The 17,494-nt window shown below is 39.4% G+C and overlaps 2 protein-coding genes across 3 annotated transcripts in view; one reads left to right on the forward strand and one right to left on the reverse strand.

The window, feature by feature from the left end:
• Window positions 1-1,288: 1,288 nt before the first annotated feature.
• hpda (4-hydroxyphenylpyruvate dioxygenase a) lies at window positions 1,289-8,235 on the reverse strand. Its single transcript, XM_007545769.2, has 14 exons — window positions 8,154-8,235; window positions 8,003-8,029; window positions 7,847-7,909; window positions 7,591-7,695; window positions 7,459-7,501; window positions 7,275-7,357; window positions 5,322-5,411; window positions 5,116-5,222; window positions 4,246-4,323; window positions 3,573-3,735; window positions 3,047-3,118; window positions 2,845-2,967; window positions 2,636-2,752; window positions 1,289-1,593 (listed from the first exon to the last, which is right to left on the reverse strand). The coding sequence occupies exons 1-14, from the start codon at window positions 8,154-8,156 to the stop codon at window positions 1,480-1,482; spliced, it is 1,188 nt and encodes a 395-aa protein (XP_007545831.1). The 5' UTR covers window positions 8,157-8,235; the 3' UTR covers window positions 1,289-1,479.
• A 1,184-nt stretch (window positions 8,236-9,419) lies between these two features.
• mtmr4 (myotubularin related protein 4) overlaps window positions 9,420-17,494 on the forward strand; it is a 44,509-nt gene continuing 36,434 nt past the window's right edge. The window contains exons 1-2 of one of the 2 annotated variants that reach the window (XM_016668236.1): window positions 9,420-9,518; window positions 15,297-15,401. In XM_016668236.1, the coding sequence (XP_016523722.1) occupies window positions 15,387-15,401 (15 nt within the window). In that variant the 5' untranslated portion in view covers window positions 9,420-9,518; window positions 15,297-15,386. Of the gene's footprint in view, window positions 9,519-14,164; window positions 14,296-15,296; window positions 15,402-17,494 lie in introns of those variants that run through there. The other variant, XM_016668237.1, reaches the window with a different exon arrangement.

The raw sequence follows: 17,494 nt of genomic DNA on the forward strand, positions 1-17,494 counted from the left end.
ATGTAATTAGAGATATCTCAAATAGTTATTTTGTCTAGTCAAAATATAATTGGAGATATCTTAAATCCTTAAAACGTCTAGTCATAAAACAATTTGAGATATCTGGAATGTAAGGGCGGTAAAACCGAATTTATGTTAAAATGGCTTGCCATATAGCTGCTGGCTCTGTGTGTATGAGGAAGCGGGTGATCGCGGTGGTCAGTCCTCGCAAAGATTGGAGCATGATAATCAAAATTAAATAAATCGATAATTGTGACAGAACAAAGAAGAGGTTAGGAGTTGATTGATACACGGACAGATGAGATTCCCCGAGTTAACCCAGTGCGGCTCTCTACCACCATTAGTTTGCTGTGTTTTAAATTAATAAAACGTGTTCATTATTATTAACTCTTTGGTGCAAAAAACTGATTGAAAATCAATTAATTTACTGCATGTTTATGTCTCTTAAGGCTAAGATGGAACGGCACTGAAAGCAGCCCTTTAAACCATTCAGACACGAACACAATAGACAATCAAAACGGTCAGATGACATATTATCCCGCGATAATAACTCAGAAGTATTTTTATTTCTTTCCTACTAACGGAAAGTTTCTGTTTATATCATAGGTTTGTTGTGCCTTTCTATACTAAAGCAAAAGATATAAAACGTCTGATATTTCACAACGAGATATTAACATTCATGGAAAAACCTTATAAGCTTGTATTAAAGCAGAAAGTAGGCGGCCACCGTAAGAAAGGCTTACAGTTTCAATTATGCCGCAAGAACTGATCAGTACATTATTGCGAGGGAACGCAAAAGAAAAAAAATTCCCCATGTCCCCTGGAGGGCTCCGTACCGTATCTTCTTAACCCAGTTCCAACAGCTCCTTCTTTCCCATATCTTCATGGCTCATCAACTTCATCCTTCTGTAGTTCTGCGCATCTGCCTCGCTCGAAAAGATGGCGTCCTCTTTCCTGTCCTGTGTGCGGTGTTCATTGGTCTTCACGGTGTTATTTGCTCACCCGTGTTCGCTAAGAAAGTTAGCATAGCATAGCTAGTTGTCTGAAAACGGTTTGCACAAACAGGTAGCCACACACACACACACACTCTTTGTTTATTAGGAAGTTTTCTTTTTAATCCACCTGACCAAGACTAAGCTAAGTATCTGCTAGCTTTGGCTACGTGTTTAGCATAAAAACAGGATGCTAGCCTCTGCCTTCTCCCTTCTGTCTTGTAAAGAAAAAAAACACTCAGATACCTTCAATATATATATTTTTTACTTTCTTAAACACACATACACGACAGATATAAACAAGACGTTCTTTATTTAGCCAAACACAATTACTAAGATTTTCAACACTCTCAAATGTGCGGAACGTGCTGCAGCTGTGGTGAGTGTTTTTTGTTGTTGTTGTTTTGTTTTGGGGTTTTTTTTCCCGCATCTCGGTTGTACAGCCTGCAGACGTAGCCGTCAGAGTGAGTCTCAGACTGGTCGGAGATCAGCGAAAGGCTTTGGCCCTCCCTTCAGGTGTAATCACAGTCAGGTTGCCCCGGGCATCTTGGTCCTTCTCGATGGCCTCAAAGAGAGACTTGAAGTTTCCCGCCCCGAAGCCCTGCAGACAGAAGAAACACCGGTGCAGATAAGTCACTCTGAACTTCCCAAATTAATGGTGGAAATATTTTCGCAAATAATCAGAAGATCAAGTGTTGGTGGTTCGTCTGAGGTAGTCTTTGGTGTGGTTCCATATCTTGTTACGCACGTCTTTCATCCTTCCCATCCACATCTGCACACCCTGGAGAGTGATAAGACGCGCCTGTTCTGACAGGCAGGATGGGTGCCGGGTGTCATAAATGAAACGCCACAGGGTGCAAGCCAAAGGAAAGATCCCCCCCTCTCCGCCTCACTTTGCTGTGTAGATGTGAGCTTTTTAATCAGAATATATCTGTGAAAGATTTACCGAGCTTTTACAAGTGGGCTGGTCTGATGCAGTTCTCACTGGGTGGGAGCTGCAAACAGGTGTTCAGACAGTTTTCTGCCTTTCAGGAGGGGAAATTGACCACAGGCCTGTGAATCCAATCTGTTTAGGGTGACTAACCAAAGCACAATTTTAGCGATAGTCATTTTATTATCTATTGCTTCTGATGACCCAGATCCAGTTATTGTTGCTCAGCCACAAACGTTTAGGAAACTGTATGTCTTTCTTTTGGATTTTATTTTATTTTATTTTTTTTAGATCAATATGACATAACATACTACTTTGTTCATCGTATTAAAAATGTTGCATCTTTAGTTTATCATAGGTAAACAAAAAACATTATTAAGTAATAATAAGCATACTTTCTCACAGCAGTCAAACCTTTCATTTCTACATGTAATTAATTTTGGCGGGGATCTGAAAAGCCTCTTTACCATCACCTTAAACGTTACGTCCCTCCAGATTTAAGTCAGGACTCGGATGATCAGCTCCAAAATGTTCTCATTGCGTCCAATCGCTTCCATGTTGATCAAAATATGAAATGGCTTGAAAACCCAAATCTGAACAATTTTTGGTTTAACTGTAAACTCTTGAGATTTGCCCACCAACAAACTTTTGGTATTCCTGTCAGTGCTCCGACGTTACCAGTTCATGGTCAGATACGTCACTGGCAACTTACGAAGTGATTGTTCCTCTGTATGACCTCCAGGAAAAGCGTCGGTCTGTCTTGCACGGGCTTGGTGAAGATTTGAAGAAGGTAGCCCTTTTCATCAAAGTCCACCAAGATTTTCAACTTCTGCAGAGGAAACGCACACCACTGATGCATTACCAACCGAAACAATACAGGCCTGTTAAAGAACAGAGATAAAAGAAAGAAAACATCCTCACCTGTAAATGGTCGAGGTCCTCCTTCACCTGGATTTTGGCCGTCCTGAGTTTCTCCCGCAGCGTATCGTAGTACGTGTCGGGAGTCGAGAGGAACTCCATTCCTCGTTCCCTCAGGTTTTCGATCTGTTGTAGACAAAAATGGGAAAGAAAAGCTGCGTCGGGGAATGTTCCTGCTGAGTCTTCCTGTTAATCGGTCACTCACAGATTTAATGATGTTCGACGTGTTGAGGGCGATGTGCTGAACGCCCGGTCCGCCGTTATAGTCCACGTATTCCTGTGGACGGAGATGCTGGACGTCAGTGTCTTGTTTAGCTTTTTCATATTTTGATGAGTTTATGTGGACACTGATCACAAATCTGCAGTGGAGCAAATCTAGTCTGTTGATGTGTTTTTTGTTTAGTTTTTGTTACAGAAATAATTCCTATAGTTTAAAAAAAAATGTTCCAATGGCTTAACACAAAAAATATTTCTCATTTATTAACCATGGTTTCTTCATTTATCAGTTTTTCACAAAAACTTAATTTTTTTCATTTCAATGCAATTTTTTTTAATTCGTTATTGAGCTGTACAATAAATTTATTTCAAAATTTTACCTTTGTGGCCCTCTTAAGCGATTTTCTATTCATAATTTTGGCCCACATGAGAACATATTTGATACAGAGCGAACAGTTCTTATTTTGACAAGCCTTCGTTTGGAACATGGGAGGTTGAGAGGAAATTAGTCCCACCTGGATCTGTGACTTCTTTTTGCCCATGGCGGGTTCATTGATGGGCATCTTAATAGTCTCCTCATAGTTTGTCACCACGATGGACCTCAGCGCACTGTACTGCGTGTGAATCTGCTTGTCGTCTATCGACCAGAACCGATGGAACATCAGACACTTCTGATACCTGGGACATGAGGAAGAGTCTTAGTTCTTAGACTGATTGAACTCCCCAACCATTCCTTTCCTTCCACACAACCACAAACACACAACCTCCATGAATCACGTTGTGGGATGTAAAATTTTAGTATGTTTTGTCTCTGAACCAAATACGCTTTTTTTGTTGTTGTTGTTTTTTTGTCCAAATTTAGGTCAAATTCTGTGAACAAGATAACTTTCTAATTAACTGATGGCTGTGTTTTCTATTACCTGGATATGCCACTGGTGAGAAACATATAGATAAAGAAAGTGATGAAAACACACAAAGAAGTTATTTCTACTGAACAAAATGTGGACTTTTGATTTTGTGAAACAGCAGGGGTTTTTTTCTGTTTTTTTTTTTGTTGTTTTTTTGTTTTTGCTTTTGTGTCCAAACATGTCTCTCCAACAGAGGTGCAGTGTTTACTTTGTTCCTTTTTGCCCCAAAGTGACTCCTCGACCTGCGGTGGGCGTACGTGCACGCCGACAGCAGACTTACCAGTCAGAAATTGGCACCATTTGGTCATCTGGCTGGTTTCCCACAATGTGATCGATGAACTTCAAACCTGTTGGTGGACTACGGAGAAAAGGAGTGAACAGAAACAATTATGGATGGACTCCCAGAACATTCCAATGATTTCAAAAGAATGATATTTCTGTGTTTTCTTTTTGTTTTTTTTTTCAGATCCTACCTGGGAATTTAGGACATTTTTAAATAAAGGAACACCAAAAGAGAGACATAACAGAGCATATTTAGGAAGTTAGATACTGCACTGCAATGTCAATTGGACTACATCAGCAGAGATAAAGTAAAAAAAGAGTTTAATATATCAGAGTTTTCGTTGATTCTGTATTTTAGTATATTCTACCACATGGGCCAGACTTTAGAATGTGCTACTGGGGCAGCAAGTACAGAAATTGTACTTATACCCATAGGCCTAAATTTGGTGAATTGTATTAATATTTTTTGATTTTTGTTTTTATGAATACAAACAATATTCAAATCTTTGAAAATTACAAAGTTATAGTCGATTTCTTTGGGAACAACATAAAATTATTGGATGGGGGACATTTTACACTTACCATGCATCAATTCATGTCTGGTGATATAAAGGATTGCCTATTAAAGTACCGGTACTGTAATTTGCATTAGTAAAATCATTTTTCCTTAGTGAATAAGGCGCCAAAACAGGTTCCAGCCCAGGGGCCCACATACTTGTAAATCTGGCTCTATATTTGTTAACAGCATATTTATTATGTCCCAATATACATATATGCAAAGCAGAGTAGAAGTTTATTCTAGAGTCTGAACATACCTTTTTTTGCTGTTTTTTTTTTTTTTTTTTTTTTTTCTGCAGTGAGGACTCACAGCTTGGCCAGCAGGGGGTCCCTAAACAGAGGCTCTTTGTAGCGCGGCAGGAACAGGCCTTTGTAGGGTTCCAGGTACTCGATGAGCGTGTGGTTTGTGTCGCCATACTGCGGACAAAACGTTTTGCACAACACCCTTATTCAGTCTGAGACTCCTCGGTGTGTTTTACATGGGGCTTACGTGTGTGTGAATCATCTTTTATGTACCGTCTGAATCACAGCATATTTGACCTTGCCGTTGCCATCCTCCTCCACCCACGGCTCCCTGACGACCACAGCTCCTCGCTCCCGGGCTGTCTGTCAGCGCGGAATGACGTGGGATGGGTTTTGGGAAGACAGGAGCACACAACGGTGACTGAGTGATCAACTACTTTTGGGGGGGAAAAGTAGTATTCACACACATTTTCACATTTGTTTATGTTACAAATAGAAACTAATGTGGAAAAATATGAAAGGTGGGGTGTGAATTTGATTCTGCTGCTCTACTCTAGTACCCTTCAATAGTTTAACAGATTTCTGAAGGCTCCACCTGCTTGACTCAGTATGGTTGTAGCAGTGTTTTGGTGTATCTAAGTTCTGTAAAGCGGCTCACGGACGCCCTCCAGTGGCTAAATAACAAACGTTTTCAATCGCCCGCATATAGATGGAAACATATCGCTAGACTGGTATCTGCATGGAGTCAGCAGTGATTCCGTAACCTTGCGGCTACCTGACAGCCAACAGAGACAACTTATCTAAGCATCTGACCTTGACTGTGAAAAAAAAGTTCAGACGGACTTCGCTGCCGTAGAATGTATTACAAGGCTGTCATGTTTGCGATTGTTTCAACATGCACACAAGAGTAAAGCATCAGTTAAACATGAAACATGGTTGACTGAAGCAGGTGAACCTGCGCGACCTGGAGGTCAAACATGTAACACCTACGTGCTTTTTTTTCTTTTTCTTTTTGCCCAACATCTATTGTTCAACAGTCCACATGTGTAAGACGTGATAGAAAATACGCTGAACGTGTCCATATATTTTAAGGTGTTGTAACCTTTATGTGCAACTGTATTTTAAAAATGTCTAACCAGAAAACCCAGTGGAATTTCTTCTAGTTTTACGTACCTAAGGAATTAAAAACATGCATTAGAGTTATAGTGCCTAGCAAAAGTATTCACAACTTTTGAAAGTTTTTATATATTTTTGTATTAGTCACAAACTGTACCGTAGGTTTATGTGATAGACCAACACAAACATTATGGGATATCTCTATCAGAGTTACACATCTGCAGAAGGGATTTTCTGTATGTTCTTTTTCTGCAAGCTGAGCTAAATCTGCCTTAGATGCTAAGGCTAATCTGTCAATTTTCAAATTTTGCAACAGAATCTCGGTTCATGCCTAAACTTTGACTGGGCTAATCTAACACATAAATGTATCATTGCATTGTAGTTTTTAAAGTTGTTCTGCTGGATGGTGTGTGTCTCAAGTCTTCTGCGGCTTTTCAGATGTTTTCTTTTGTGATTATCTTGTATTTAACTCAATTAATCTCCCCCCAAAAAGTAGTGGCTTGCAAAAAGGTTGGTTTTGATTTTGTCTGTCCAGAGCACCTTCCTCAAGGCGTTTGTGATCTCCCCCAGATGACTTGTTGCACATCCAACAGAAACTCTTAAGTCTCTCTGAAGGTCAGGTTTGTAGAAAACATGAATAGTTGTGAGAAGATTCATCCATCTGAGCTGTGGATTTCAGCAGCTCCTCCAGATGTAACTTGTTTATTTCTATGAGTATTGCTCTACTTGCCCAGCCTTTCAGTTGAGGTAGACGGCCATGACCTGGTAGGTTTGACAGCATTGCAATGCCATTTTCACAGATTGAATAGTTCCATCTGAGATGTTCGAAGCTTAGGTAAATGTTTCATAAACTAGCTCTGCTGTAAATGTCTCCCCAACATTCTTCCTGACCTGTCTTCTGTATTCATTGGTCTTCATGATGTTGTTTGTCCTCTAATGTTCTCTCACAAACCTCTGAGGTCTTTACAGACAATTTCTGAGACTTAATTCCATATGTGTATCTTTATACCTCTTCAATACTAGTCCACTTTGCCTTCATGCACATCTTATACTGATCAAGTACAAAAGGTTTAAGGTGTTTCCAATCTGTGTTGTCCTCTGTCAGGTTACCTTGACCAAGAAGTCACAGTCCTCCACTTGGAATGCTATGTCCTTTACTCCATCTCCATGTTTCATCAAGTGTTCCCCCATCTCTGAAAGATGACACAGGCATGATGAAAATTAGACACACAGCTAGTCACATTCAGAGCCTGTCGTCTTTCAGTGTCTAATGTGTGCTGAGGAGTGAACTCGCCTTCATTTCCAGGGTTTAGTGGAGATTGGAAAACAAAGATTATCTGTAAAGAGACGAGAGGGGGTTGTGCTTAAGCAGAAGGTGGAAATACTTTAAATTCAGATGCTCAGACGCATGATTCAAACTCCATACTTTGTCCTGCTTGATGACATGAGACACGACTTCTCGGCTGCCGGTCTCCAAACCCTGGTAGGCCAGAGGCTCAAAGCCCATCTTGTCACAGTAGAATGAGGCTGCCTGGAATGTGATCAGATTCTTGTTACTCTGAACATGATATACAGATGAATTCCAACACCTGAGTCCAAGGTGTTGACTATAAATAGGTGATGTACTGCATGCTGAACTACAACAAGTATCTTGTATGCGACGGTCAGTTTGGGGAACTAACCTGCTTGGCATTGCCAACCCAGAAGGTGATATGATGAAATCTGACAAATCGCCCCCTCAAGGGCTACAAAGTAGAAGACCAACAGACAAATTACCTTTATTAGGTTTTATGGCTGCCAAGCAACACAGAATCTACATCAGATCATTCAAACCTTACCTTCTCCCCTTTATCTGTGTAGGTTGTCTAAAAATGGAAAAAGAAGCACATTATTAGAGCTTAATTCTCAAGCTCTCATACTTGCAATGTGCATTAAATATTCCCTCAAAAAGTTCTTCGCTCTAGTTGTGATCGTAGGGACGACTCTTACCATGGTGTGACTGCAGGTGGATCTCAGTTCAGAGAAGAGGGAGGCCAGAAATCAGTGTCTGGCTTGGCAGCCTTCAGATAAGTACTGACCTGATGACCAGCTGTGATTGGTCCTGTAGGATCTACACCCACCTGTCCGCCTCCTCGTTCCTTGGTGCCTTTCCTTTAAAAGGTTCAGCACCGCAGTCGACCAGGTTGTTTCTCTTCTCCTGAAAATCTGTGACAAAGATGTGTCACAAAGATGGCACATGTATACATTAACTACAGCAAAGGTTTGGTACTGCTATGTTGGATGGTAAATCTGACACACTCAGTATATTAGTTCAGAGGATTTATGGAGGGTATGGAGGCTTTTAAATGCAACCATAGTAAGAAAGTAAACTAAAACACTTTTGTAGTGAAAACAAAGCACTGCACATTTATAGAGTTGAGGGTAAACAAAGCACTGCACATTTATAAAGTTGAGGGTAAATAAGAGTTTTCCCTCTACCTTTGCTGTTTTATTTGTAATTTCTACCACCAGAGGGCACTATTTCCATTGAAGAAACAAATCATAATCCTCAACTCAGAGTTGATCGGTAACTATAGCCGATCAACTATAGTTGATCAACTATAGTTGATCGGCTATAGTTCCGATCCTTGGATATGATGAGCTTCGATTCATTATGGTGGCTCACATAAATTGACCGTTCCCTCTTTGGTTATTCAGTTATACAGTTTTTCTTCTTCTTTTTTGTTTGTTTGTTTAAAACACTGATAAGATCAACCACATAATATGGCATATAATTACTATGGGCTTCTGTAACGAGGCCGGTTAAGAGAAATTGATCAGTGACCTGGAGCAGATTACTTATTATTTAAAAATATATATCTGTTTTTATTCTATTCTGTTTGATAATTATATGACCACATTGATGGTCTTTATAAAAACTAAACATATAAAATTTCCCGTTCTGAATCGAACAAACTACATTTTTTCTGTCATTTTTAATTTATTGCTGTGGTTCATACACAGGAAGTCGTGAATTCCTTGAATGTTTCATGTCGGCTGTACTCTCGCTGCTGTACATGTGAGCGGCCGCACGTACCGCGCTATTTGTGTGTGTACCCACTTTGTGCCGCGCTGTGATTTTCTATTGGTGCGCTCTGAGCTTTTAGTAACATGTGATTGGCTCAGTTGTGGGCGTGTGCCATTCACTGGTTGCACCTATGCTAAATGTGATTGGCCAAAATAAACATTAAAGCTTCATTGGGCTAAACTGGTTAGTTTGTTCTCTCCCTATTGGCTAGCGTCCTTGTCATCGCACAAGAATGCGGAAGTTGTGTAGTCTACTGAGTCACCGTTGTGTCAGCTGATTCTTTCTGAGTGAGTAACTCGGTTTATTTCTTTAAATTAAGTGACTTCTGAGCGGTATATTTTATGTGACATGCGCCTGGGCTTTCAGACTAAAGTGGTACTTGCAAGCCTTAAACTAGTTTGTTGTTTTCAATGGACATATGAGCGAGTTTTACCCAGCTGCTTCTTATAAGGTTGCTATCCGGAAACTAGCCTACAGCTAGAGCTTTTGGACACATAGTTCTCACTGAGAGACACGCTTTCGGTTTGATGAGTTGTCATGCTGGAGTACAGCATCAGTCTGTGAACAAACTGGCTTCGACTTTCACTTTCACACGGCGGGTGCTTAAACTTCGCCCACCTTGTTTACACCTGTTGTGTTTTCATCAGTCCCTCAAACAGCATGTTTGTTTCTGGAAATTTCTAGCCATAGTTCATTGAAAAGCCCCATGGAATCTCCCACCTGGACTCTCAGCCTTTACCTCAAAATTATTGTTCATCCAGGAGGAATAGAAACTGCATCTATAGAAGATTCTTTATCAATAAATTCTAATAATTATCATCGTAATTTATTTCGGGTTTTTTTTTTTTGTTCTTGTTTGAAATAAACGGAAAAAAAATGCTACTAAAATAAATTTTTAATAGACCGACTAGCAGAATAGTACACGAACTGCTAAACAGCTGAATCATTTAATTTTATTTGAAACGGAGCTATTGTGGCGAGTTGGTAGAAATATTGTATTTCATAATTATCTCATTTTCTTTTCTTTCAAGGTATGAGCTCAGGATTTGTTTTCTCTGACATGCAGAACAAATTTCAGTTGATTTAAAAAGTGATGCGTTTGGACTAGATTTGTATTTTTGCTGGAGTTAATGGGATAATTGAATAAATACAGCATGTGTCATAAAGTTTTTAAAAATGTATACTAAAGCATAGTTATAGATGGGTTTGAACTATTTTTATTTATTGTAATTTATTTGGTCAGTTTAAAATACTTAATTTCTTTTTCACTGTATTATATTTTTATAGATGCATAACCAATTGGGATTGGAAAACGACATCATTTTCTTTTTTCCCCAAATGAAATTAGTTTTATTTATCACTCCATATATTATCTGTAGAATTTATTTTATGAATACTTTAATGCCACAATAAAAGCCCCGTTCAAAAAGAAGACCCTAGTGAGAAATGAGAGCAGAAGGAAGCGGACACTTCAATGGATCCTTCAGTTTTTATCAGACTCTTTTGAGATGAGAGCTGAAACATCTTTGAGAGAAAAATCCAGCTGATTCTTCATTTAAAGACTGGCAAATCCAGGAATACTGAGATGCTAAGCTAGCAAATTGGATTTTTATTTTGAGACAATTTGCAAAGCACCATCACTTTAACTACAACAACACAGAAAGTGTCTGTTGAAAATTACTCCTACCTCTCTTCTTTTGACATTATTGCCTCTCCTTTTGGATTGCAGTGAGAAACTGAAGTCCAGTGAGCAAAATTATGGACGGTAGTGATCTAAAAATGGGATAGGCTATTTTGTAGCGTTTAGTTCAGTTTTTAGAGGAAGAAAAAGCAGCACAGACTCACTAAGTTGTTTCAGTCTTTATTTGTTGCCATTCATTGACTGGCTGAGATTCGTAGAACTAAATTGCTTCTCAAATAACTATTTGAACACTAAATGGTAACTTTTTTGCTTACCAGATAAAACCTTAATCAGGCTGACTTGATGTCTTTATTTGATATCTTTATTGCTTTTTTCCATGATAGATTTTCTTTTTTTGGCTAATCAAAATTATCTTTTTTTGATAAACGCATGATGTTCTGTTGAAAGTCACATGACGTGAAGCAGAACCAGCTTTTCTTAAAAGAAGCATCTCAGAAGTTTGATATTTCCGTGGAAGAAGCATCACACAATGCTTGATAAAACTCTTTTTGTTCAGAAATGCAATTATCCGAAAACAGCCGACATGTTTCGTGTAATGGTTGTACGTCTGAAGAGAAAATGTAAGGTAAACTCTTACCTCATCGAAGGGCATATTCTAATTTACTGTGATGAACCACAAACTTGTTTTATTAGTTGTTGCTTTTTTTAAAGACTGTTTTACATGAAGAAAAATGTTATTGAGATTATATTGCTTTGATGATATCGATTACGATTAACTTGCATTTTCCTGAAGTTTTATTTTCCCACTGCTGTTTGCGAGCTTTAGCTCATCCAGGTCAGTGAAGTCCATCCAGCTGGCCAACAATATTGTTGGCATGCAGGGTTTTCATGGATGTTACTTAAAATATAATGTCTAACCAAATATTGCATCCAACTAGTGCGGTTGTGATGTAACACAGGTTGATACGGCAATGACAATTCAGTGTATTTAGCTCTAGTTTCATTTCAGTGATGAGACTGTGTATGTTTAAGCATGATTTGACTTGCATGAGCAGCCACATGACACCCAGAGCGGTGCGTGAGCGTTTACCTGGAATTGTTTTTTTTTTTACTGTTGTCACCCGTTTTTAGCCCTGGGGACACGCCTGTTTAGCTGCTGCTGCTGTCGTAATTTTGATTTCCAGATGAGTCGTTGCCAGCCGCCGGCGAATATGACCACACATAAGCTGCAGTCTCAAGGGTCTGAATGGTTTTCTTTGGGGTTTTCTGAGTATTGCACAAGATGTGTAGCAAGATGAGGGCAGTTGCTGTTTGAAGCCAGCTTGTGTAGGTTTTTGGTTTTTAGTGTAATAAAATGCTGCAGTGATCTGATCTGCAAACAGATTTTCAGTTAATTGAATTGAATTACGTACATGCTTGTTTTATTTATTTATTTNTAATCGATCTCCTCCCTGATCTGCATAATTCCTCCGCTCAGTCAGACACAGCCAATCAGAGCTAGCACTAATCAGCTAGCCGTCATGCTAACAGGAAGTTTTCATTCAGTAACTCTGGATTGTTTATTGTAATGGATCCTGTTTTTGCCTTTGAATGTTAAGTTTTATACTTGAACTTCTTGGCAATGTTGAGCGGTTTTATTTTGGCTCTTTGCGTTATTTAGTCTCTTCAGAGCCTTCATATGTTATCAGTCTGTTAAAGATAGTATTATCAATAGCAGTACAATTTGTACAATGTCTGTTTTGTTTAGTTTTCTTCTTGAAAAAAGTTATTAAAAACAAGTTTTTGTCTAAATTAAGGTGAATTCATGGTTCCTTTTTCCACATAATGTAACCGGTGGGGTTTATGATAAAAAAATAAATAAATAAAAATTATGTGATCGGTATCGGTGATCGGCCCTCATGGGTGATCGGTATCGGCAGGAAAAAACTTGATCGGCACATCTCTAGTTTTTTTTTTTTCTATTTTCTTGTAACTAATCAACATAAAATGTTCTCTCTGTCCCAAAATAAGCTTTCAGACACATAAATGCCTCTGGTTCCTTTATAAAAGGCAAGGACTCGGGAGTCATGGATGGATCGACCCCATCAGGCTATGCTGCAGTTACAAATTTAGTGACAATCATGCACAGAATCTTAGAGGGTTATTAAAGTATTCATGCTCGTTTTGTGGCAGAATGTCATCAACACTGTTTCACTTCCAATTTGTCATGTTTTGCAGCTTTAGGGTCAGTTTGTGGCTCAGAAGCGTAAGGCTTGAACTCCTTGCATCTTGAAATGTGCAAGAATCTGTTTAGAGGTTTGCTGTTTAAAATGTTGACTAATGGTTTGTAATCTGCTCAAGTGTTGCGATTTCATTGTACTAAGACGTAAAAAAGTTACTGTACAATTTTTGTCTTTTTGTGTGGTTAAAATGTTGTTTTGGGCTGCAGTAGAAGCCTGCACATTCTTATTTTTTATACAATATTAGTTTATTTGCATTAAAACATACAAATAAACAAATACATTTCTTTTTAAGATTAAACGATAAATGTATTATTGGCTAGAATACAGCAACACGGCAATCCTTTTGTGAACCCTTGATCGTCTGTAGCAAGGGATTGAACTGCAGGTATAATAATAATAAAAAAACATAATTTGGACCCAATGAAACTAAAACTCACTTGAGGAGTTTTAGGTACAACATATTTGAGAGTTTGTAGAGTTTAGACTTAATTACTGCTCTGAATGTGTTCTTTCAGCAAAGACAACATTTTTAAGTCTGCATACTCCAGATTTATCGATTAGTAAACGAGTTGACAATAATTCCAATAATCGATTAATTATTTCAGTCCCCCAAACGTACTACAAAGTGGGATTCTTTTGGCTCCTGCTAATGTAGTTTGGAAGCTACTTTCTGATTCCAGAAAATGTTTAGGTAGATGTTGTCTAAATCATGTTTTTTATCGTTTGTCTTGCATAAATGATCAGTTTAGTTGATGCAATCAGTTTTTGGTTTGTAGTTCTGCTACCAGTTCCAAAACACAAAGTTGTAGAGTTAATCCAGTTAACAGGTTGTTTTCGTTTTCAGTGCGATCTCTTTCAGCTGCACGTATAAATGCATCGCCTGCACGGAATAATCGGTGTTGTACGTTTGGGATTGACGGTAATGCCCCACAATGAAACGAGTCACGAGTGCGCTGTATGTTGTAAGGCGTGTGTGGCCCGCAGTATGACTTTCTTTCACTTCAGGCAGCGAGGCAGAGTAAGAAGGGGGAGGCGGGGGGCGGAAGAGCGAGCAGCAGTAGTGGAGGGAGGTGTGTCACACACTCTGTTACAAGCCGTTTCTGTTTGGGACTCGGAGACTACTGCGACTCTTCCCAGCTCTAATTCAGCTTTAAAAAGTAGACTGAACTTTTCACAGAAAGTTTGATCCAACACTTTGAGGTAAGATTGCGTCCAAAGTTTGGTTTTGTGGTCATGTTTGTTCTTTAAAAAAAAAAGAATTTCTTTCTGTTCTGCGGAGCGGTGTGCAAAAGGGGGTGTGTCACGGCAAAAAACAAAAAGCCGAGCAAGAGGTTGGCAAGTAAAAACTTTGATAGAACAATGTGAAACTGTAGTCAGATTGTTTAGTCTAGTCCTGAACAAGGAAGTAAACACTTTGTCCATGTTTCGTCTGAATGCCAGTGTTTTTCTTTTTTTTTCTTGCGCTCAAAACCTTCACTGAGCATGCTCCTCTTCCTCCTGACTGAACTTGCAAAGGCAAAAGAATGCACTGAATGAATTCAGCAGCACAGAGCTTCACATTCACTCAGTGAACTCCCAGGTCAAGAATAAATATCTATTTTTAATATTTGTATTGTATTATTTAGGTATCCACTGTTATATTACATCTAATAACAGTATGAAATGGTATTTAGCTTCAGGTCTTCTGTGTTTCCAATACATAATCACTGCTGAGGTGACTTTTAAGAATCTGTTTTTATCAGGGCAGCACATCCACCCCGAGCTCCTCGCTGTGTTTTGGGCGTGGAGAAAAGTTATCTGCCTGACTGCTGATAATCTGACGGGGAACGTTGAGTCGGCATTTCTCATAAATCAGAGAATTTCCGGTCAGGTCGGCCGATGTGCTCCCGTGTCACTCTGCTGGTGTGGGAGTACACGTCTGGCACGTTCCTGCGTGTCCGCCTGCAGCGCTGCGTGTGCGCCACGTTGACTTTAACTCATACACTAAGAGCACTTGTCGTCCCAGGGAGCCGGTCAAACCATCAGTGTTTATCTCCAACCTTATTTGGGAAAACTGTTGGATTGTGGGTGTTCTCTATAAATCTATAGCTCATGCTGTACTTTGAACGAAAAGGGGAGTTGGAATCCTTTGAGCAACCACCCACACACAGAAGAAGTCTGAATGTAATGCGTTTTATTTGTATTTTTTTTTATCTTGGCAGGATTCATTGCTGGCAAGGCAGAGCCCAGCAGACAGGAGGAGAGGGGAGGAGTCTGAAAGGGAGCACCCACCGTCTCTGTCTGCAACGCCGATGGCTGGCAACATGGTGAGCCAATCGCACCGAGGAGGGCCGGGTGTATGTAAAAAAAACAAAAACAAAAAAAAAACATCGCCTCCTGCTGGATCCTGACGCGTTTTAATCCGCTTGTGTCTCTGAAGCCCGTAAATGATTCCTCTAAACTTAAGCGACAAGTTGCAACCTCACTCTTTTTTACAGGAAACGGCAAATTGTGGTTGCAGGTCCAAACAAGGCGCGAAGAGTTGCACACACGTTTTACACGATCCACCCTTCATACCTCAGTCTTTCCAGCGACGCTGTTCAGAACCTCCTGGTTGTTGCATGTTGATCGCGTCCAGCTCAAGTTTGAATGTAGGCCGAACTGGGCTTTCTGCTTTTATCACGAGGTGCGTTTAAAAAAAAAATACAGAAATTAAAAACATCAAGCAGAAAGTTGGCATCAGTCTTCCCTTTTAAAATTTGTACAACTATAAAAATATGTGAAAGAGATCAGAATTGTTTTTGACGTTAATTAAAACAAGCGGGAGACATTGGTCTTTCTCTCGTGTCTGCACCAACTCTTTGGATTCAAAGAAACATTCCAGTTTGTTTTTGGTAAACCAGGCAGGAATCATGTTGTCGCTGCTGCTGTAGTGACTCCTCCTGGCTCCACAAGGTAGCAGCGCAGTCAGCAATGCTGCATCTTCAGATGCTCACTGTCGTCTTAATCAGTGGGAGCAGTGGAGCAGCTCGCTGACGTCTCAACTCTGATGGGGCTCCGTCACACAGATATTGTCTGTGTAGAAGCACATCAAGCTCATGTTATATTTACATGAAACAAAAAACCCTGCTTTATATTAAATGTGACATTTGAAACCAACTCCAGTGATCCCGGTATTAAATATTGGGCGTTTTGTTTTGTGATGTTGGCATAAAGTGCTCCCAGTAAAGACAAACTGAATGGGGATTTGACCATTTAATACTTAATTTACTTTAATCCTCTGGTGGACTTGTTCTGGAAAAAGTCTGTATGTTTGGGACATTCTCACTAAAGCACTTTTCTATTAACTCACAACTAAATTTACCTTTCAAGAAGACATTTCATACAAACTCTTACATGTAGTCATTTTTAATTTTAGGCCTTATAAAGTTCCAAATCTTTTAATTCTACACTATAAACTACATTTAAATATGCTCTTTCATTGCATTTTTCCTAAACCTTTCTTCTAAAATGTAATGAAGGCATACATTTTTTAAGCTCTAGCATAGATGTTATGCTGTAACAAACCTAGAAACTACATCAGGCAAAGAGACTTGATCCCCTGACATTCACCCTTCCCTGCAAACCAGCATATAATTCTCTTATTGAATCATATTTGCTTTACGTTGTATGTTTAAGGCATTAGAATAAAACTAGTCTTGCGTTATTCAGCATCTACTCTGACATCATGAGAGTGTATATTTAAGAGGTTTGGCTTGAAAACGGCCATTCAGATAGTTGCCTTGAGCTTAGGACCCTACTACATAGTAGTCCATCCTGAGCGTCTAGTTCAGTTTTTAGAGGAAGGAAAAAATAACACAGATTAACTAAGCTGTTTCAGTCTTTATTTGTTGCTATTCATTGAACTGTAATGCCACGGATGGCTGAGATTTTCAGAACTAAATAAAAAAAATCCACTGTAATGTACCGACAAACACATTTACCAGCTGTATCAGTTGTTTCTTCAAATACTGGACACTGAGGATTCAGAAGTCTTACTACTTCTGAAGTGCCAGACTAATGTTGGCATGTCTTTTTTTGATATGACTTGTTGATGATTTGGTATCAACATACTAAATCATCAACAAGTCCAGTGATGTTTACAAATGGCAAAACACTATTGCTTTTTGTTTTGCACAGTGAGTTGCTTGTATGAGAAAACCAGATGTATTGAGTTTTGTTTTAAAAACCCAACCAAGAAAGATAAGAGAAGTTACAGTCAAGATGACAAGATTTCTCTTGAATCTAAAGGGAACAGAAACAGGAAGTATAACAGGAGGACATGTGTCTCATCGTCCTGATGTGCCCTGTCATTGTGGCTGGTTGCCCGGCTCCCGTCTTTCTAATGAGAGCTCTGGCTCAGACGGCGGCCCGGCTGGTG

The sequence above is a fragment of the Poecilia formosa genome, unplaced genomic scaffold (genome assembly GCF_000485575.1).
Source record: "Poecilia formosa unplaced genomic scaffold, Poecilia_formosa-5.1.2 Scaffold14, whole genome shotgun sequence".
In the NCBI taxonomy this organism is placed as follows: domain Eukaryota; kingdom Metazoa; phylum Chordata; class Actinopteri; order Cyprinodontiformes; family Poeciliidae; genus Poecilia; species Poecilia formosa.